The sequence below is a fragment of the Phacochoerus africanus genome, chromosome 6, assembly GCF_016906955.1.
Source record: "Phacochoerus africanus isolate WHEZ1 chromosome 6, ROS_Pafr_v1, whole genome shotgun sequence".
Taxonomy (NCBI): Eukaryota; Metazoa; Chordata; class Mammalia; order Artiodactyla; family Suidae; genus Phacochoerus; species Phacochoerus africanus.
Window position 1 is genome coordinate 47,012,410 of NC_062549.1, and position 24,117 is coordinate 47,036,526.

Sequence of the window (24,117 nt, forward strand, 5' to 3'; positions counted from 1 at the left end):
GAGAACTCTGGAGGAACGTCTGAGCTGAGCAGCACCGAGGACAGCGCCTAACAGCACCCGCGCCCTGCACTTCCTCCAGCAGCTCAGAATTGCTTCTTCTTTACACACATACACACTCACAAAACACTCAGGCACCACACGCGCATACACACTCTGAGGTTCTTTTTCACTCTGCTCTCTCCCTGACACACTCACAGATACATATTCACACACGCAGACACATACTCCGCTGTACAATGGCAGAATCCCACCTGCAATCACCCCTGATTACAGCCTCACAGTTTTTCGAGATCTGGCTTCATTTCGACGCTGACGGTGATTATCTTCCTCTTTTTAACTGTTTGAAGAACCTTGTCTATGGCCTTTCCCACCCTTTCCCCTTCCTTGAACCTCCTGATCCGATTTTGCCTTATTTCTTTTCTTCACTTCTTCCTCCATTTCCCAAATCTTATCTCTCCGGTTGGCTGCTAGCCATCAACTTTAAAGTTTATATGTTTGTTCCTATGTTATTTCAAAACCTTAAATTTTTTTTTCCTCCAAGAATGGCACTAGTAAAAATGATGGGGAGGGTGAGAGCGAAGGGATTGAGGGACTCTGCCCCGCCCCCATAGTTTCTAAGGCTACGCTCAACATCCCAGCTGTTTTCCTTTGCCCACAGTGGGTGTAACGTTTGACACCCCAGGAGAGGAGCGCTGTCTCATCTGTATCCTTTGAGAATTAATCTATATTGAGGCAAGGGAGAACTTCTCCAGTGGCCAGAAAGGGAAGAAATTCAGAAGGAGATGTCTGACACCTGGGTGTCTCTTTGTCTCTACAGGAAGTGGTTACCTGGAAGGAAAGGAGCTTCAGAACTTGATTCAGGAGCTCCAGCAGGCACGAAAGAAGGCTGGATTGGTAGGTTAAACTTTGCAAAGGAGGACAAAGACCTCCGTCCTTAAATAAATAGATATTCTAGCGTTCTCACACAGAATCGCGAGACCAAGTGGTTTTTAGGAATGTAAAAATTTACACGAAAGAGAAAGGGGAGAATGAGCGCCTTTCCAAATTGTGTAGGGAGAAAGGGAGGGAGGGGGCAATTGGGGGAGAGAGAGGGAGGGAGGGAGGGGGGTGAGAGAGGTTCCTTAAAGGGAAAAGAAAAACCTTACAATATGAAATCAGAGCTTTTAAAATAAAGACTCTATACTTGTACTTGCTTTAACAGAGCTCGAAAGAAAAGTGTAAGTGTGTTAGATCGTTAAGCCGATCACAACCTCTGTGATTGAGTTCGGTTAGGTAATTTTTAACTTCTTTTTAATAGCCTTGAGAAGTAAAGGGGTAGAAATACATTTCTGCCCCTTTGTGGTCAGGAAACAAACCTAAAGATTATGGATCTCTTATTCTATTGCCAGTTATTATTCTTGTGATTTTGACGTGTTTGAAGTGATGAGAAAATGTCCTGTCTTGACTTTCCTCACTGGGAGAAAGTTGGACAACTTTGCAAATAATAATGAGCAGTAATCTAGCAAAAAAATGTGTTCATTTCTGTTGAAGAAGAAATCCAAATTTTAGAGATGTAAAAATTAATTTTAAGAACTTCACATATTTTTAAAAAGCAATATGATACTCTGATGGAAAGAAATCCATGGTGTTTTCAAAACAAGCTATATTTGTAATTTTTACTAATTATGAATAACTTCCTTTGGGCATAAATTAACCAGTTAATAAAATATATTGTCAGCATATAAATATATCAAACTTTAAAACATAAAGGAGATGATTGTGTAGAGGAAAATAGGTTAAGAATTTTGCTAATCTATGGGGGCTTATGTAAGACTGCTTTTCAGCAATGTTGGATTTGGGCTATTTAGTTGGTAATAATCTTTGACCTTTTTGACCACCATTAGAAAGAGATTTTACATTACAGATTATATATATATATATATACACACATATATATATATATGGGTGTGTGTGTGTATATATATATATATATATATATATATATATATATATATATAAAATCTTTAGAGGAAAATATAGATGTGTGTGATCTTTTAGCAATCACAATCCCTAGCACTGAGTTAAATATATAATAGTATATTACATATACAATTTACTAAAAGTTACTTTCTGTTCTATCTAAATTGAAAATTGTGTGGTATACATCTCTGTACAACATACTCAAAAGAATTAGAGGACAGTAAAATGTATTGTGATGCATTAAAAAAACTATCAGTTGCTAAAATCATTGATCAAATTGATTTAAAGCCAGATAACTCTGGGAATTGTCTTACCCAGATTTAATGTTACATAAATCTGAAAAGTACAATAGGATGCAATAAAATAAAATTGAAAATGTTTTATACACTCGCTCCATACCCTTCCCCCACCTTATATATTACCATGTAAATAAATTCTTGCAAAACTATATAATAGCTCTATGTATCTTTGACTAATAAAACAAAAAATTATCTTCCACATTTAACAACTCCTTTATTTAAAATATCTTGTTGAAAAAACTTACTTGCCATAAAATGTCTAATTTAAACTTTGAAAGATTTTTTCCAGAAGCTAAATGAATATATTTTAATTTCTCAAGAAGTAATTTAATATTGATATTTATTTTCACCGTAGAAATTCAGATATTTAGAAGCTATACATGTTTTCAGATTTTTCTTTCCCTTTTCTCATTTTAATATTTATACTTTTTGTAAACAATGACTTCATGTTAGAATTTTAAAGATTTTTAGAGCTTAATTATTTTTTTCTATTGCCAAGTTTCGAATTTTAAAATATTAGAAGCAATGGAAAAAATAAAAATCATTAAAAATAAAATAAAATATTAGAAGCTCTAATTATTGGATTAAAATCCAATAATGCCAAATTTGAGCACAGGTGCAAGATTATATCAAGTTGCTTAATATCTTGATTATTGAATATTTTATGAATTACCTATTTAGGATTTGAATAGTTAATCTAAATCAATATCTGAATTGAAATGTTCCCATAGTAGACAAATATTTCATTACTGGCTTTATTATAGTAAATCTACTTTTATATGTTTTTTCTTCTCTTTTTTTAGAACCTATAGATTGACCTTATAAACCAAGTTTCTTTGTATTTCTAGCAATAGGATAACAGATTTTACTGTATCAGTGAAAACATTGTTTTGCTTGGTCATATTAATAATGTGAAGTTTCAAAAATTCACTAATATTAAATATAAGTGGATATAACATTAATGAAATGTAACAACCCAATATACTTTGAAAACCACCATTTTCACTAACATAGTCTTTAAGTTTGCATTCATTTTTATAGAGATTTATTATTTATTATTATGTTTTACACTGTTTAAAACATAAATTTTGACATAATTATCATCCAGAAAACAGAAAGCTCATAAACTAAATGTCAGGTCTGCTAGTTAAAATAGTGGTATTGTTTTAAGTTACCTTTATGGTTATTTGTTTACAGTGCATATAAAGAACATGACAACTGACAGTCACACTATTGTCCCTTTCTTACAATTGTTGCTATAATAAATTTAATAAATGCAAGTTGAAATTAATCCACATTGGAAGAATTTTTAAATCTCTACTAAATTGCTTAATTTTTGTTACCTCAGTTCTACTAAAGATACTTACTTTTAACCAAAGTAGGATTTTGAGACACTGGTAATAATAATATTCAGCCTCAATATAGCCCTAAAATTGTATTAACCTGTCTATCTGTAGCACAAACTTGTATGATAGATAATCTTGTTAGTTATGATAAAAACTGAGACCTTAATTTTCTTTTCCAAGGACAATGAATAGGACATGCATAAAGGCTGACCTATTTTACATAGGCTTCCCAGTTAATGCGATAGGGCTATTTTAAATGGGCTATGTTGAAGACCCAAGGGTATAAATCCAACTTCCTGAATACTAGTTCTATGTTCAGATCCCTAGTTTACAGTTCAGAGCCCTCTAATCTGTCAATATGTGAATATATTACATAAGCAATAGAATAGATTGAAAAAATAAATCAAATGAGATTAAAACATTCACTTTGACACTCTTAAACATGTCTTAAGTACAAAAATAAATGGGAGAGAAATGGAAGAAAATGGGAACAAGGAAACATGGGCAAACTGTTCTCCAAGTTATTCTTAGAGGCAAAAATCTTAAACACAGTGGCCTAAAACGGGTCATCACTATTGTCTATCTCTAATGAAATTACAAATTGATCAAGTCATTTTTTTAATCTGACACGTTTTTTTCTGATATTTAATTTTTAACATATTTAATCAGTGAATGTACTGGAAACAGTCTTTGCTTACAAACTGAGTTACTCCTCAACATTCACATAGCTTGTTTGTCCAAATTGAAAACACTGTTTTTACTTTCCATGGATAAAACATGTTATAATAAGGGAAAACATTATAGGAATATTAGAGCAGCGATATAAAATAATATTTCTTGAATCAAGCAATGTTAAAGTACATTCACAATGATCATTATATTTAAATTCACTAAAAGTTATAAACTGGATGTTTCTGACTACATTTTCAAAGGGTAGCATATTCTCAAAACTAATAATAGAAAATAAGTTACAGTGATTGATTCAGAAGTAATAATAATCATGTCTTTTTATCTGAAACCAGTAGAAAAAACATACCAGTTATGTCTTAATTTTCATGAAAATAGTTAATTGGCATGCATAATTTTAAATGGTTCTAATACCAGTTTTTATTTGCAACAAATTTACTCCATCATAAGCTTTTTTTTTTTTTTTAAACTTCTTACCTACTTGTTTAAAATAATTTTAGGAGTTATCACCCGAGATGAAAACTTTTGTGGATCAGTATGGGCAAAGAGATGATGGAAAAATTGGAATTGTAGAGGTAAGGAACTTATACATTGTTCTCATATAGTTTTAATAAATGAGTTTTTATAGTTGTATCCAACTCAAACATGACCTGTTCCAAGAGGTTTATTTTATTTAAGTAACATTTTATCTTCCATTGAGAAACATAAAATCAAAAGCTGGTCAGAAACAAAAAAGAGGAGTTCCTGCTGTGGCTCAGCAGAAATGACTAATATTCATGAGGACACAGGTTCAATCCCTGGCCTCCCTCAGTGGGTTAAGGATCTGGTGTGGCCATGAGCTGTGGTGTAGGTTGCAGACGGGACTCGGAGCTGGCATTGCTGTAGCTGTGGTATAGGCCAGCAGCTACAGCTCTGATTCAACCCCTAGACTGGGAACCTCCATATGCCGTGAGTGTGGCCCAAAAAAGAAATGAAAAAGACCTAAAAATTTGAATAATCCAAAGCCTAAATTTAATACATTGTGAATCTAAGACCTGAAGAAGTAAAATGATTTACCTTTGGCCATGCAACTATTTGCTGGCACTAGTGGAGTTAGAGGCTAACGCCCTTAACTTCTGGGTGAGTACTCATTCCATTCCATTACCCAGCCTCAGTTCAATAACACGCCAACCAAGTACATAGTTAATTTAAAAGCGTAGACTTTTCTGTTAGGATATAAAATGAAGGGTTTGCAGTCCCTATGACGAAAGCTGCATTCTGGTTTCTAAAATTCCATTTTAGATTGATAGTTGGCCTTATAAAAAACAAGAACTTAGCTAAAGTTAGTGAATATTTTATGATGTGTAATAGGTGTATATTTCTTTTGAGTCTTTAAAAGTTAAAACTCTGGGTATCAAATCTTATCTTTTGATGAGGGGTTTTCCTATTGAAGACAACTTTTTTTTTTGTCTATGAATCAATAAAGCAAAACTTTGGGAGTTCCCGTCGTGGCGCAGTGGTTAACGAATCCGACTAGGAACCATGAGGTTGCGGGTTCGGTCCCTGCCCTTGCTCAGTGGGTTGACGATCCGGCGTTGCCGTGAGCTGTGGTGTAGGTTGCAGACGCGGCTCGGATCCCGCGTTGCTGTGGCTCTGGCGTAGGCCAGTGGCTACAGCTCCGATTCGACCCCTAGCCTGGGAACCTCCATATGCCGCGGGAGCGGCCCAAGAAATAGCAACAACAACAACAACAACAACAAAAAAAAAAGACAAAAGACAAAAATAAATAAATAAATAAATAAACTTTGATTATGCATCAATTCTTTAGCATTCTCAAATCTGTGAAGCTGCTATCATTTCCCTTACTTCTACCTTTACAAAACCTAGTGCATCAGCAACTTTATGTCTGCAACCTATTAGAGACATTGAATGGACACCTTTGTCCAGAAAAATTAAGGTCATATTTTAAAATATGCCAAATCACAGGCATAATTATATTCTTTATATAATGTTCTTAGTGTAATCGATTATGAAGTATACGGGATGTCAACAACATTTAGTCATAATTTGCCTTTGATTCAGAGAACTGTCCTGGTCTTCAAATAATTAATCTTACAGGACACTTGTGATGTCAATGTGAAATGCATTTACTTTTAAACAGCTACTACAAATAGAGTTAAAGAAGGACACGGTATTATTATCTTTGTAATTAAAATATTTCCCTGGAGTATACACTTTCCCTTTTGTCTATGTGTAACTCATTACTATATAAATAGATAAATTAATAGAAATGGGACTTACAAACTGACATAGAGGTCAACTAATCAAATATGAATCAAGGATAAAAAAATAACTTGAAATGGACATAAATGAGATGATATAAATCTATGCAAAACTAGTTGGAAATTCTGAAATCAGTGAAATTAATATGTGGCTATTTCTAGAGTTTGGCACACTTTATAATTCTAGTAGAGGAATGGCTGTCCTCTTGTATTTAGCATATTTCACCTTGAAGAACTCCAGTGGGCTCAGCTATTTAATTTCTTCCATGATACTAGGGTAAAACAGGTATACAAAAAGCATTGATCTGATTCGCAGGTATTCTACATTTTTAAAAGGGTAAGATGAATGAATCTGTTTTGAATATACATTTTACTATATATGATTTGGTATAATCATTTATGAATTATAATTTGAGGTCTAATTTGTATGAGAGCATAAAAGCCACTAGCAGAAACATTGTCCTGGAGGTTTGATGAAAGGAATTTCCCCAGAATTTGGGAAAAAAAAACTATTAAGGAAAGAAAAGGATTTCTGTGTGAGGAAAGATCAAAATAGGTAACAGAAAAGGATGAAGAAGTTAATGAAGATTGAAATGAAGAATTAAGGAATTTTATAGTAAGAACAATGAGAAAAAGAATTTATATTTGTATAACATTACACAATTTATAAAGTGTTTTCAAAAATGTTATCTCATTCGATACTCATAATAACAAAATAAATGTAAATATAAAGTGAGCATCTATTTTATAGTTTGGAAAACCTGTGGCTTCAATAGAATTTGCCTAAAATTGAAGAAAACTAAAAAAATAAATGGTGGAACACCTGGAATCCAGCCATGATCCTCTATTTAGCCTTTTTTTCCAATTAAAAAATCCATATATTTTATGCATTAAAAGAAAATATTTTCAAGCTTAAGCTCATTGATTACACATGGCAAGGCTTAAGTTTAGCTTGGCTGAATAGGGATGTGCAAAGTATAGAGAAGTTATTTGATCAAACCACTTGAAACATGATTTGGGAAAAACTTTCAGATCATCTGAAGCAAAAGAGTTTATGGGAGAGCAGTGGACACATAAGAATTAATTAAAAGTGTAAATATTCCAGGACATTGAACTTCTTTTTTTATTTTTTTGGCCACACCTGAAGCATATGGCCCACACCTGGGCCAGGGATCAAGTTCAAGCCATAGCTGCGACCTACACCACAGTTTCAGCGAAGCCAGATCCTTAACCCACTGCACCAGGCGGGGTCACACCTGTGCTGCTCCAAAGACAATGCCTTCTTAATCCACTGTGCCATAGCGGGGCCTTTGGAAGCTTTTGTTCTATGGGGCACTTGGGGAAAACTAGCCAAAATTTCTCATTTTAAAGATGAGGAAACTGAAGCCCAGAAAGGTTAAAGGATATGTTCCACATCCCACTGGCAGGGAGAGATATAATGTTTATATAGTCCTAGATCTGACTCTGGTTCCAGAATTCATTAATCTAAGTTAACAACCAAGACAGAGGAGGAAGTGGGGAGAGTGATTAGTTGGAGCAATGAGAATGAGAAAATGGGAGAATAGGGAAGAGATTGTGCAGTAGTTCAAATGAACATTGATCGTGCCTAGCACATTTAAGCAGGAGTAACAAGAGAAAGGGGAAGTTCTGAAAGGTCATTGGAAAAAAGATTGAAGTTAATATTACATGTAGAAAATGGTGAAAGGGAGGGTGAGGAATGCCTGAATTTACATTGTGCCCTCTGATGTCACCAGGAAGTTGTTTTAAATAAAGTTCATCCTTTCTGTTTTCCAACTTGACATATATCACTTGCTAAGAAATCCTGTTACACAACATGGGACGCAAATACACAAATCTCAGAAATCTATGAAGGAGTGAAAAAAAAAATCCATGTTTTCCAAAATTCCTAATAGTCTACCTCTTCCCATCAACTCATGGCAATCACACCATAACTTTAGTGTTCAAGTGGAGAAGAGGTTGGATTTGCTTATATGTTTTGCTTACTTAGTAGGTATATTCACAGGTTCATCAAAATGTAATCAAAGTAAACCAAATGGTATTTATGTGGTAGTCTGCTTCCCTGGTGGAAATAGGCCAAATTTACTTGTCTCTAACTGAAATATATCATTCAAAAGATCAGGAAATATAGTAATTTTTAAAGATCTGTTCTAATGAAGTTGACTGACACTTTCCAACAACATGCTTTTGCTACCTAGAAATGTAAAAAAAGGATAATGTACAGATATGCTTTCTTGTGAAGTTTTAAATTTCATATCTTTAAATAGATTTTAAAATTCACACAAATGCAATTTGGTAATAGAGATTGTTGATAAAAACTAAAAACAGGAGCACTGAAAGTCTGAGATAATTTAGCAAATACCATGACAGTCAAAAATGTTCTAAATTTATTCAGACTAATAGCTCTACTGCAGAGAAGATAGATTAAAATAGTTAAAGAGAGAGACAATGATTTAGCAGATAATAGAAATTTTCTCTGGTGCTTACATTAAGTATAGATACTTCCCTTAGCTGGATGTCAAATCTGTAAACTTTGCACCTGATCCTTTGGCCACTGTGTAGGAATTACCATCCTCTCCAGTCCTATGTCTATTTGTCCAGGACAGTGCATCCACTGGAAAGACAGATCTAAAAGCTATTTTAATCTTTAAGTCCAGGGAAGCAAGCACTTCTCTAGACTTTCCTTTCCTTCCACAGTGGGATTTGAGCATGTGATGTTAACCACAGTAAATATAATTTTTCATAGCAAACTGCTTTTCCACCTCAGAATTTGGGGAAATGACTGACAATGAAATCTGATTTAAAACTTCATTCTGGATAGATTTTTTTTAAAATAGTGTATTAAGAAAACTTCTTGACTGAAGCTTTTAATGAGGGTGGAATGTTAAAAGGACAAGGATCTCAAAATTGAAAAAGGCATACTGCCTGATTTCTAATCTGGCTCAAACTATAAACTACACGACGGCAGACCATTCATCCTCTCTGAGCGTCTGTTTCCTTGGCTGGGAACAAGGGTGACATACGAGTATCACAACCAAAAGTGATGATGCATGTCAAACAAACAGATAAACACTGGCACACTGTATAAACTCAATAAATGTACTTGCTATTATTATTAAAAATAAAAATAATTCATTGGAAAATCTACACCTTTTTCTGAATGTCAACTTTTTCCCATTCTTATAACTTTTCACAATCGAATTATTAAATTCAACTAGCCTTAAATTTGTATAAGAAAATCATCCACCTTTCAAATTTCCAAATTTCCTGGACTCACTTATCATTGGCTAGGAAAAAAAAAAGTGAACATTTTACTATTATATGTTGAAGGGAGCTAATATGCACCAAGATTTTCTCTAAAAGTTATGCCTTGTGTGTGCTTTAAATTATATAAGCTCAAAAAATAAAAATTATTTGAACTTAAAAAAATAAAGTGTATAGCTCAGTCATTCATGTTTCTAGTACAGTTGTCCTCCACGTGTACTCTCTCAGCACCTAGTACATAACTTTACCATTATGGCTATCTATCTTCTACTTTGAAATTGTCTGAAAAAAAATTTTTTTTAAATTAGATGCCTCCCTATTATGTTCTTACTGTCAGTGACTATGAATCCCTAGAAGCCAGCACAGTGCCTCGTAGGTCTGAATCATAGCCACATGAGCCATAGCAAGGAATCTCTCTCTCTCTCCCTTTTTTTTTTTTTTTTTTTTTCAGAGCTGCAGTATATAGAGGTTCCTAGGCTAGGGGTCAAATCAGAGCTGTAGCCACTGGCCTACACTACAGCCACAGCAACGCATGATCTGAGCCGCGTCTGCGACCTGCATCACAGCTCACAGCAACACCAGATCCTTAACCCACTGAGCCAGGCCAGGGATCGAACCCGTGTCCTCATGGATGCTAGTCGGGTTTGTTAACCACTGAGCCACAACGGGAACTCCAGTAAGGGATTTCAACCTACTCCAAAACATAAGGCAATGGCTCCATAGTATGCCTAGGAATAGAAGAAAGACATGAAGATCACTGTCATGGGACAGGTATGTTCCTTGGGAAGTATATCTGAGTTGAATATTAGCAATGAGGAAGTTTATTAGGAAGTGCTCTTGGGATCAATACGTGTCAAAGGGAAATGAAAAGAACAGGACTGGGCAGAGGGAGACATCTCAAGAGATTTCAGCTGACCCTACAGTGAGCTCTGAAGCTGGGACAACCCTTTGGAGATGTCCCAAGTATTGAGCAAGAGGGCTAGGTTTTATATCCCTATGTGGATCAGTCATAGAATTCATTTTCCTTAGGGAACAACTCTTTTCAGCCTAAATTATCTCCCAAAGCAACCTGACAGCTGATACCATAGACTCCCAGCACCGAAAGAGAGATCTGGATGGCATGTCACAGTGTCCACTCTAACCCCTATCCACGGATCAGTAATAGTCATTTGAATTACCTCCAAAAGAACTTTATTTCCACTTCTTTGCAGCCTATGCTGATTCTAGATGGTCAAATGCCTTCATTCATTGGTTCAGAAAAATATCCACTGATATTTTTGCAAGTGCCAGGCAAAGAAACAGTAATTAAGATACAGACCCTATACTCAAGATGTATATAGACTGATAGGGAAGAAAGGCAAGTAGAGAAAAATGTTTGCTTCCTCACTCTCAATGACAAGCGACCAATTTTCATAAATAAAGCTCTGAGAGATTCTCCTTGCAGCCACAGCTATCTGCCTTCCACTTATCCCCTTGATTTTCTCCACTCTCTTCTCCAACTCATAAGAAAGTTTTGAGAGTTTGCTTAAAAAAAAAAAAAAAAAAAAAAAAAGCAGGCAGGAAGCCCAAGGACTAAGAAATCACCAATAATCTTGGTACAGGCAGTACTGCATGCTGCTGTGGACAACAGTGACTTAGCAGATAGATGACCAAAAAAAGCAGCCCTGCTTAACAGCTTCTATATAAGAACTTAGGAACTTTGTAGATATGATTTTACAGACTGGAATAACTAGACCCAGCTCTCAAATTTGAATGTTTATTCATATGCATTGATAGAAGGACCAGAAAAAAGTATGGGCCACTGCATTGTGAAACACACCTTTAAAAAGATGATTCCTTTATGTTCACTATAGCAAAATCCTATCCACACATATTCATTGCTTCTTTCTTAGTGGCTGGTTTGTCATATTACATTTGTATGTTTAAGACTCATTTCTAGTGTCTATAAAAAGACACTATGACTATATTCAGTTTAACATTAACGGTGTAATGAAATTAAAAGATTTAACATGTTGCATGTAGATATAATATATATTTTCTTATAATTAAACCAACTAGGACCAAAATCGCATGAACAAAGAAACATACATTTACACTAAACATGAACAATTTTACCTTCTCTATATTTGACATCCTAGAGACCTCTGAACTTTATGCAAGTTATATGAACTTTAATTTTTTAAACTAAAGACAGTTAAAATTTCCTTAATTTCACATGTGGTCATTGCTTACTAGCACATTCTTTTTTTTTTTTTTTCTGTTTTCATGTATTCAGTGGATTTTAATAAGTGGAATTTTTAAGAAAAATTCTTATTTTTATTCAAAACAATATGCAGTAATTAAGAAAATCCAAGCTATATAGCAATAAAGATAGTAAAAAAAAAAAAACTCACTATAAGTCATGTTAAATAGGTATTTTTACTGAAGTAAAATTATCGACTAATCCCAAACATTTATGTCAGGCACCTTACATATTGAGAATCATACTGAATATTCAGGGGGTGCAGATAAAGAAAAGTCTTTGCCCTCCTGAAATAGATAGTCTATGGGGAGGCCCACCAAAAACTTACAAAATGATATCTAAAAAGTTACATATTATAAATAAAGGAAGGAGTTCCCACTGTGGTGCAGCAGAAACAAATCTGACTAGTATCCCTGAGCATGTGGGTTCAATCCCTGGCATCACTCAGTGGGTGAGCAGTGGTGTCAGTCACAGACATGGCTTGGATCCCATGTTGCTGTGGCTGTGGTGAAGGCTGGCAGCTGTAGCTCCTATTTGACCCCTAGCCTGCTGTGGCTGTGGCTCCAATTTGACCCCTAGCCCGGGAACTTCCATATGTCGGGTGTAGCCCTAAAAAGCAAATAAATAAAGGAAGAGTTGGCATTGGCTATTTCCTGTTTCCTAAATGAATGCTTGCATTAATGCATAACCATACTAGTAATCTTTGTTTAAAGATAAAGAAGAAAATGTTTTCTGACTGAGTCATACTAAACATTCTAATAAGATATTTAGCCCTGTAGTAGTGCCTGAATGATTTTAATTTGAGATATTATTGCAAAGATCTAAAAACAAGATTAACTAATCATACAAGCATAAAGAAGCTGAGATTACTTACATTTAAGATAGAATGATACATTTTATATTAAATTTTAAATAAATTTTTAATGGACCTAAAAGGACAACATTTTTTTAAAGTATACTTTTTTCCTATAATTTGGCAGAACTTTTGGAGCTTATGCTGACCTTAAGGTTGATCTAAACCACAGTTCTTGGTCCCAGATTCAGAGATGAGAGTCCATGCCTGTACATCAAGGGATTCATCAACTTCTGGAAATTAGATGAAATATAGTGTTGTAGGTTCATTTTTTAATAGTGAAGATGTAATGACTCTAACGGATTCTCAAAGTTATTTGAACCCAGTACATTTAAGAGACGCTGGTTTCTATTTCAACTCCTTATTTTAGTGATGAGAGTGCTAAATTCCAGAAATGGCTGAGGGAGTTGCTGGGGACCACAGCTAATTAGTGCTAAGCCAGGAATAGAACCCAAACCCTCAGTGAGGCCATCAATCCAGCTCCCTCCTTGCATGCAATAGATAGATTATATTAATCTTAAAATGGGATCTAGAGTGCTTCTTTTCTCAAAAAAAAAAAAAAAAGGAGCATTGAAGTTATGAAATGAGATCTAAGAAGAAATGTCATAGGGTCACAAAATGGAGATGATAAAATAAAATCCAAGCCCTGGATTCAAGCAGCAGATGTTCTTTCAGCAGAAACCAGTTTCCACTGTTCATTGTGAATTGTCTTTTCCACTTCTTTCCACTGTCTTATAATTGTCTTGAGTTTATCTTCCTTTACTTCTCTTAGAAAGATTTCTCCCCAGACTTGGGAATGCATTTTTTTTCTTCTATCTTTTCCCCTACATTCTTTCTCATTGTTTCTCATAAATAAATTATATTATTTATGAACTCAATATTTGACTAGCCTCTTTTTTAACTTGATTTTTTTTTTTTTGTCTTTTTAGGGCCACACCCATGGCACATGGAGGTTCCCAAGCTAGGGGTTAAATCGGAGCTGTAGCTGCTGGCCTACATCACAACCACAGCAGTGCCAGATCCAAGCTGCATCTGCATCCTGCACCGCAGCTCACAGCAATGCCCGATCCTTAACCCACTGACCAAGGCCAGGGATCAAACCTGTGTCCTCATGGATGCTAGTCAGATTCGTTTCCGCTGAGTCACAATGGGAACTCCCCTGTTTATTCTATTCTAAGTGAAATATATGGCCCTGCATATCTCCTGAGAGCAGCAAGACCTGATCTGTGGCACAGAAAAGATAACAGGTTCAAGCCACCAGGATGAGTCTGTTTGTATGTCCAGCAGATGGGATCATCTGTCAAACCATCCCTATCTGAGCTTCCTATGCATGCTTGCTGCGACCATCTCCCTGATCTGGAGAACCAGTCACTCAAGGGCACCCAAGCACTGGAAAACATGAGATCAGTTTGCAGGGACAAAGTATCAGAAAGGGAAAATCAATTGTAGTGTTTTTCCTCTCTTAGTTGTCTAAGAGAGTAAATAAAACTGTGTTCAGGAAAAACTAAGAGCAAGGAATGCAAGAGACTTACTTTCAAGTGCCTTACAACTTTTTAAATCTTTTCTAGCTGGCTCATGTATTACCCACAGAAGAAAACTTCCTGCTGCTATTCCGATGCCAGCAGCTGAAATCCTGTGAGGAATTCATGAAGGTATAAGAAAGCTCTGTCACCCAGTGACATTTTTAGAAAGCTTTTTAAAATAGAAAAATGGTTGTTTTTTTAATGTATTGGTTTTCCTTATCCAAAATTATTTACAGACATGGAGAAAATATGACACTGATCACAGTGGCTTCATAGAAACTGAGGAGCTTAAGGTAAGCAAATAAAAACTTGTGCCAAATTTTTCTTTCAAAAACAGTTATGACCTTTGTGGCTTTTTAAAAAACCTCCCACAAAAGAAACTAATGTTGAGCAATGGCACATATTCACCCCCTCTTCCACATCATTAATGAAGTACCAGATCAAAAAAGAGACTTGAAGTACTTGAAATTCTGTTAAGCAAAGAAAAATTAGCATTTTCTGTGGTATATACAAATTGTTATATAAGAAGTAGCTGATAGATGATAGATGGATAATGACATACTAAGCTGAATAAGTCAGTTCTTTTTGTTGAAATTTGACATTTTACTTTATAAATTAAACAACTATATATAGAGATTTCGGTTTCAAGATAGAGAAACAATTTTTGGACACCTAGTATATGCCAGGTGCCTTGCATACATCCTGTTTAATCTTCATGTGAGTTCCTTGAGATTAGTATTACCCCAGTGAAGAAAAAAATTAGTGATATACTGAAGGCTACACAGAAATAAGACATATAGCTATGAGCATTAAATTCATCTACCTTAACCAAACATTTGAAAAATTGCAATTGTGAAAAAGAATTTATCAATTTATATCTCAAAGACGTACATAGGAGCTGGTGTGGGAGGAGGAAGATATAAAAGAAAAGGCAAAGAAGTCTGACATCAAGTCTTACCTACAACAAATCTCTATAATACCCCTGATTTTTTTCATCTCTTATATAGAGATAATAATACTTTAGATTTATTGTGAAGCTCAAGTAAAATGCTGCACATGAAAGGCTTTATGAAATACAGGCACAATAAATTATATTATTTATGAACTCAATATTTTACTAGCCTTTCAGAAATACAGAAGCATCTTTCAATTCTTTAAATTGACTCCAAGACTTCTCAGTCCAGAAGACCCTATATTCTCTATCTTTGAGATATGGAGTGACTAAAAGGGAAGCAAATTAATAATTGAGCACCTACTATATAGCAGGTACAATACCAGGTGCTTGAAATGTATTTCAACATTTAATTCTCACAGAATAGTTGCAAGGAAGGTATTATCATTCCCATTATACAAACAGAGAAACTGAAATTCAGAGAGATCAAGATTACACAGCTGCCTGGGAAAAGAACCTAGATTTGGACATAGAATATCTGATAATGGTATTAATGTTTTCCACTGCCACCCCGCCCCACCCAACACCACATGCTTTCAAGCTTCAGTCACCAAGAGCTACCCCTTCTGAAGCTATGTAGGGGAATATGGATATGAAACATGGTTTCCTAGTCATAGTTTAATATGGTTTGAGTCCCATATATTTGCACCACTATAAAATTGCTAAAACATATTTAACTCGAACACTTAGAAATGGAAACAAACAAAAGGTGGGGGAAAAAATGTATACATGTAAGAGTAGCTTGATCCCCATGCTGTACAGCAGGAAAAATAAAATAAAGAAATGAAAACATTTTTCATGTGAAATTACTGAAAAAAGTATCTGTCACAAACTTTTAGCTCAGCAACCTAGAGCCCACAAGGTGACAGTTAAAACTATTGGGTTTTTTTATTCTATTGGATCCAAAAAAGTCTTTTAAAAATCATTTTAAGTTCATAATGAAACCTTAGCTCATTTCCAATAGCGGCCATCTTTGTTCTAAATTTTATTCTCAGAAGAGATTCTAAATAGAAGTACTTCTCTCTGGGGAATTTTGAAGATAATTTGGCATTCTTTTTTAATGGAGCTTTCAAAAAAGCTAATTTTAAGATCTGTAATAGCGTAAAACATTGCTTGCTCTCCGACGTGACTTTGAATCTCACTGTCCCAAGGTTTCTCCCAGGCTATTTTTGTGACCACCATTTTAGTCTCTGATGAGGATTTTTAACCCAATTAGTCTCTGACAAAAACCTTATAAGTTTCAAAATTAAAATTCACCCCCAACAGATAACTTTGAATTCTCCAAGGTTCACTTCGGATTTGAAGTGGAATATCTGAAGTGAAAATAAATTTATCAAACCAGGGAAAAGGTCTCCTTCCTTGAAAATAATGAAGTTAAATCAGCCCAGTAGAACTAGTACATTTGGGAGAGAGATACAAAACTGCAAAATCAAAGAAACCAAGTCCTTCAATAGTGTTTGAACATAGTATCCTCTCAGTTTTCCATAACTGCATTAATTCATTTTCTGAACAACTAAAATTGCAAATAAACAGCACTAGACAAAATGAAAGACTATTACATGCTTAAGTACTTACATTGTCACTTACATGGCAAGCTTTGACTTATTTCTCTGTTAAAAAAAATTAAACTCATTCTTAAACTTCAACTGTGAAATTAATAATCATTTTTCATCCTTCCCACATTAATCTCTATTTTGATGTGATTCATATATCCTTCAAAGATTAGGTAACATCTGCAGCCAACTGTTTTATTTTGAACAGTCAGCTGAAACATTCTAACCACAATGCTCTGGATTGCATCAAGCCCAAAGCTAACCAGCTGGCCCTCTGATGAAAAGAACTTCATACTGGCTATAAACTAGTGCGCAGATACAGCTTGCCAGGGCAGGAAATGCACTTGAAATCAAGGGTAGATCTCTATCCCATTTACTGCTAATTGTTCACTTATTTTACAAAGGTATGAGGGGGTTCCTTATGTTTCTTGCAGAAGAGTACCCTGAATGTTTGTAAGGATATCATTAGATAGAAATGCATACATTGGGCTAGCTGGTTTCACAAGTTTTTGCTTTTATCCCTACACAATGCATAATCCAAATACTCCTTTAATTAAAATTATAAAAGCATAGCATAGTGTAGCACAGCTTGTGACAGAAGTAAAAGTTTTTCTCAGTAAAAGGCTGATTTCATGCAGCATTGTTGCTGGAACATCAAGCAGACCTCCCTTGTAAGCTGTCCTTACCCATTTCTCTCCTAAAAAAGAAACTTTCTTTGTATTCTGGGGTGTTCCATTTCAAGGTGGGCTAAAATGAAAGCAGACTGTTTGTACTGATGAAATTTGTCCAATCGTTTTTTGTCTTAACAGAACTTTCTAAAGGACCTGCTGGAAAAAGCAAACAAGACTGTTGATGATACAAAATTAGCTGAGTATACAGATCTAATGGTAAGCCTGATCTTGAAAAGATTGTAGCCACAAGCCTATGAAATATTACTGTGTTCTGGCTAATTCCGAAGGCTACATACACAGGGTGAAATAAAGTCATAGTGTGCACATCACATGCATACAGGTTTCATTTCACTTGAAAAGTGAAATATCTAGGGATGTTTATGCCTTGTAAGGCTGAGTGCTACAGACACTGGCTTTAAGGCTCAACACATGAGCATTTCCTTTCTTTTCTTTTCTTTTTTTTTTAAAGGCTGCACCCATGGCATATGGAGGTTCCCAGGCCAGGGATTGAATCGGAGCTATACCACCGCCCTGTGCCACAGACATAGCAACTCAGGATCCATGTCTGCAACCTACACCACAGCTCACAGCAGCACCGGTTCCTTAACCCACTGAGCAAGGCCAGGGATCGAACCCGCAACTTCATGGTTCCTAGTCAGATTCGTTTCTACTGCACCACAGCAGGAACTCCAAGCATCTCCTTTCTTAAGGAGCTAGGTAGTTTTCATCTACCAAAAGATCATTTGGTTTTCTTACAAAGCTAATGTAACTATATCACAAAATTACATATATGTAAGTTACATTAGCTATATATATCACTAAAACTCATTATAGATATTCTGAATACATTTTATCATGTCTTAGGAAATCATAGATTTGTTAGAGTTTAAAAAAACTTCTAGCTACTTTATTCACTGAGCGACTAAAAATAGGTATTTCTTCTTCCTTTCTTTTTATTCTTGTTATTCTGGAATATTTTCTTGAACTTTTGTGAGGAAATCCAAATATACTCAGAGACTGATGCAATAGTAAGTAATATAAGCAAGAGCTATTGTAGAATATTGATCATAGAGTTAAGAAGACTGCTTTACTATAGGCACTTAATGTTTTAGGAATGAATGAACAAATAAATTTATGAAGTTCTAGATAAAATAATCCAGTGCCTATGAAGTTACATTCATTTTGACTCACAGCATTAGGACTATGAGGAAAAAGTCTTTGCCAAACTCATTAAGCCATGGGCCAATATTTTGGCAACATTAATTGTTTCAGTTTTGAAATTCAGACAGTTTTAAATTATCCAGAACAGTACATATATTTATACACATTTTAAGTACAGTGAGTTATTTAAGTAAACAACTCGTAAAACATAAGTGCCTATTACAACAATTATGTTATTTTAGACCAATAATAGTGTTAGACTTTTTTCTGAAGAACTAATCTTGCAAAGGATTTGATTATACTTGAGGTAACTTGGGTTTACTTTCAGCTTGTCAGGCTACTTCTATGTAGGAAAATAAAAACCACTAGAACGTCACTAGTGCCTTATTCACTATACAGTGATATTTATTATAAAGTGAGACTAATCTTTAGTTTCAAAATAATCAAAGTTTTCATTGTAAGAGATGGTCCTTTTTAATTCCTCATTACCTTTCCACTAATCACAGCATTAGCATACACATGTCACAGTGGGCAGATCTAAACTCCGAATAACTTTTGGTAAATGGGCAATAAGATATTTATCAATTTTGTTTTGTGCCAGTCTTAAGGGATGTGTGTTTAAAGACTCCTTTCCGCACAGAAATTTGAAGCAGCCTTTTAAAATCACTCTGATGGGCGTTTTCCCCTGTTAGATTGGCCTGGAATATCTGATGAAGTGTAATACAACAGCTTAAAACCAGAAAGCAGATTAATCAAGAAATAATTAAAATTTAGGAGTTCCCACCATGGTGCAACAGAAACGAATCTGACTAGGAACCATGAGGTTGCAGGTTCGATCCCTGGCCTCGCTGAGTGGGTTAAAGATCCAGTATTGCTGTGAGCTGTGGTGTAGGTCGCAGATGTGGCTCGGATCTGATGTTGCTGTGTCTCTGGCATAGGCAGTCAGCAACAGCTCTGATTAGACCCCTAGCCTGGGAAACTTCATATGCCACAGTGCGGCCCTAAAAGGACAAAAGACAAAAAAGAAAAAAATAATAATTAAAATTTAAATGTGTATGTAGGGAAATATTTCCCTGTGGACACTAAACTGTTATCTGGTGTCCAGTATCTTGGTAGACAATGTAGCAATTTTGAAACTTACTTTCAATGGACTCTAAAATGTTGTATCAGTATCAGATCCTGAAAAATTCTACCTCCTACAAAAGATTTTTAGAATATCTCAAACCATAGAATACCCTTCCTTTTCTCCCTAAGGAAGCCTTACCAGGCCTCTATCTTTTATGATCACATCCCTTTCTTTAAAAACACAAATAATGCCACTTTTTCACATATTTTATATATTTTATTTCATATGTAGTCCTTCTATATATTAGACCAATAGTTGCAACTTTCTAAAAACATGAATGCTTCTCAAATATGGGTATGAATGTATTTACACCTGGGTATGTCTTAGTATATGATATGTATGTGAGTGCAGTGGGGAGGTAGGGTGGTTTATTGAGTACCTCATATATCCAAAGGAAAAGAAAATAATTAACTTAAAAATTCTATTCTCTCAGGATTTATTCATATTATTTGCCTATTACTTCTCTTCATATCTTTGATGGTCTAAAAGAGGGAAACAAATTAATTACTTATTTTTCATACAATTATTTGGAAAGTTTCAGGATGTGCTATATAATGCCAGACACCATTTCTCCCACATCTTGACACATACAAACATATATTTGCAAGAAAAATAAATGATGAAGTTCTAGAAGCCTCATCTAAGATTACTGTTACTTTGTTTGATAACTCTATATTGTTCTGATGAACTTTGGCAACTGATACAACTCACAGAATTGAAATTTTGCACTGAAAATTTAATAGATACTAGTTTCTAGAATTTTTCTGTCTATATAAGTAATTGATAAACTTTTATTTTCAATTTTCTTCTTCATGCAATAAATAATTAATTCTTCAATGGCTATAATAATGCATTCTCTCTTTCAGCTAAAATTGTTTGATTCGAATAATGATGGGAAGCTGGAATTAACTGAGATGGCCAGGTGAGTTTAGGAACTATGCAAATATTATCATATGCGGATCCTTGCCAAAAAATCTAATCAATCAATATACTGTTTTCCTCTCAAAAGGTTACTACCAGTGCAAGAGAATTTTCTTCTTAAATTTCAGGTATTTCTCTTTTTCTCTACCATAAATGATATTTTTCTTAAAAGGGAAAACTTAAGAGAAACACAATGAAATATAATAATAGCATTTTAATCTTTGTTCTCTTGTTATCTAGGGAGTCAAAATGTGTGGGAAAGAGTTCAATAAAGCTTTTGAGTTATATGATCAGGTAAAAAAAATTTCTTTTCTATAATTTGATTCCTTAGAAAAATTTGGAACATGTTTTTGAAGGGGAAAAGACATCAAATTCACGGTTATATTAAAAGAAACATGAGCTGGAGTTCCTGTTGTGGCTCAGCATCCATGAGGACATGGGTTACATCCCTGGCCTTGCTCAGTGGGTTAAGGATCCAGGGTTGCCATGAGCTGTAGTGTAGGTCACAGACTCACCCAGGATCTCGTGTTGCTACGGTGAAGGCCGGCAGCTACAGCTTTGATTCGACCCCTTGCCTGGGAACCTCCATATGCAGTGGGTGCAGCTCTAAAAAGACAAAAAAAAAAAAAAAAAAAAAGAAAAAGAAACAGGATTCATTCTTGTCATAGGAAATAAATTGTTATATCTCAAATTACACAAATTTAATTCAAATGCCTTGCTATAGTTTTTCTCCTGTGAGGCCTTGAATGAGATACTAAACTCCTGATCCTTGGTTTCCTCAGTTGTAAACAAGAGGTAATAATCCTCACTTTGTAGGGTAGAATGAGGATTAAGCTAGGTGAAAATATCCAGAAGAATTCTCCTATGTAATATATTGTAAGATTATGTATGTAAAGAAAGGTTGTTTGTGATGTCACGAATTAACATGCTTTTTTTCTCCTAATTTCTCTACTCCTAGACCAAATTCTCTTTGTGCTCTAATATAGCTCTGCTACTGTCTGGTGTGACATCAGGCCAGTAATATAGCTTCCCCAATTCTATGTTCTCACTCATATGAAAATATTTGTGATTATTTACTTACTTCAACAGGAGGTGGTGATATTGTTAATATTAAATGAAATATTAAATGTGAAAGCACTTTGAAAAGTTCAAAGCATTTTACAAATGTAAGGTGCTGAATGAGAAGCAATGGATATCTATTTTAGAACTCTGGAGCAGTTAAAAATTTTGAGGGTATGATATAAAAGTTTATATCTGCCAAATTTGCAGTAGGAGGATTTCAGTTACTTCCATTTTATTACATTCTCCATTATTATGGATGAGGTCACTTATATACTGTTTTATTACTCCTCCCTCAGGATGGCAATGGATACATAGATGAAAATGAACTGGATGCTTTACTGAAGGATCTGTGTGAGAAGAATAAACAGGTAATCTACTTTTGCCATTTACTTCTTTGCAGACTTGACAGGTCTATCTAGAAGCAACCACACACGCATTTTTTATACAGGAGCAAAAGTAGATTTCAGTTCTTAACCTGATTTGGTAGTGGGCTGAGTCAATGTTTAACTGTGATAAATAGATTTCAAAAACAACCTTGTCATTTATTCACATTTGCATAAGAATTTAATCCAGCTCTTTTCCTAATAGATTAATGTAACAAGGAGTTTTGTCTCAGGTTTTATCACTTGACAGTGGTTCATTCACTTCCATATTTAACTGGATTGTAATGCCTTCTATATCCTATACAGGATTTGGATATTAATAATATTCCAACATACAAGAAAAGTATAATGGCTTTATCAGATGGAGGGAAGCTGTACCGAACAGATCTTGCTCTTATTCTCTCTGCTGGGGACAACTAAATTTTATGACCACAACCACTTCTAGTGATACACTGTATCTAAAAAAATAACTGTGCACTGTAACGGAGTAGGCTGTATTTTCTTTTGTATCTGTAAATTTAACTGCCTATAGATAATAATCCAAGATATGTGGCGCATTCTTTTCAGCTTGTTTCTATACTCTTTGTAATGTACAGTTTTTGTAACCATATGACAGAAAAGAAGAATGTCTACTCTTAGGCCAGTCGATATACCAATTTAAAAAAATAACCTAACATATTCTTGCTTCCATAAATATAGTTGGACAAGATTTCCCTAGAAATTCCACCAGAATTAATCTCTAAAGTAGTCTCTGATATATAAATGCATATTTTTCACTGAATAGAAGAATTATACATAAGAAGCCAAACATTCTTATCTCAGACAACAATCGTAGATCTGCCCCTCAAAATAGTTCTAAGCTGTATTTCCAATTAGAAGAAATGTGCTTTTGCATCTGAAATACCAAAATATCAATCAATAGTTAATTGTGGCTCTATGAGGTTAACAGTCTCACTAGATAAGATTTAGTTAATTAATCAACAACACATCTACCACTTGAATTCATACCAATCTATTGATTCAAGTTGATTTGATAAGGAAAGGCTGCATAGAGCATTTGTATTTTCAACTAGTCTACTGTCAAAGAGTATGATCATAATCCATTTTCTAAACGTTTTCATGTGTTGCAGATTATAATTATTCTAATAAACTGCTGCTTTTGTGTCATATTCTATGTACTGATTAAATTATATAGCAAGTATCCTGGTGTCTAGTTTGCATACTTCCTGGATTTTCATTCTATGCAGAACTGTTCATTTCCACCAAGGGTAACTGCTGCCTCTGAAAATATTTTTTTCTAGCTACAACAAGTCTATTTTTTACTACCTAATTAAGTTTTAATGTAAAATTCATAGCACCCTGATTGTTGAATGTTGTATCATCAATAATTTTGTGTATTATGTGAATCTTATATTTCATATTGATGTCAGCATTCAAGCTATTTCTATCTGCAAATAGTTTCAAATGAGTTGAAAAGAACATTGAAGAGAAATGCTAATGCCATCATTTATCTTATTTATCAAGGATGAGTCTAAAACATTCTTTTGACACACATGCAAGTCACGGTTTCCTTTAAAGTTTTGTTTTTTGTCATTGTTTTGTTTATATTTGTTTGTTTTTGGCCATGCCTGAGGCATATGGAAGTTCCTGGGACAGGAATTGAACCTGTGCTACAGAAGCAATCAAAGCCACTACAGTGACAATGCCAGATCCTTAACCCACAAGAGAACTCCCTCAAGTCACAGTTCCATATATTTGTAGCTATAATATACTATACTGGTGATAGTTTACATGTAATGGTTGGTGACATTATTTTTTGATTGCAAAGCAGGTAGC

General features: G+C 34.7%; 1 protein-coding gene across 1 annotated transcript; it reads left to right on the plus strand.

Annotated features, from left to right (window-relative positions):
* Positions 1-23,448, plus strand: CALB1 (calbindin 1). Its single transcript, XM_047782942.1, has 11 exons — positions 1-315; positions 818-894; positions 4,792-4,866; positions 14,498-14,581; positions 14,689-14,745; positions 17,767-17,844; positions 20,782-20,837; positions 20,925-20,964; positions 21,077-21,130; positions 22,195-22,266; positions 22,588-23,448. Exons 1-11 carry the CDS (start codon positions 237-239, stop codon positions 22,699-22,701), a joined length of 786 nt encoding a protein of 261 aa, XP_047638898.1. The 5' UTR covers positions 1-236; the 3' UTR covers positions 22,702-23,448.
* The last annotated feature ends 669 nt before the right edge of the window (positions 23,449-24,117 follow it).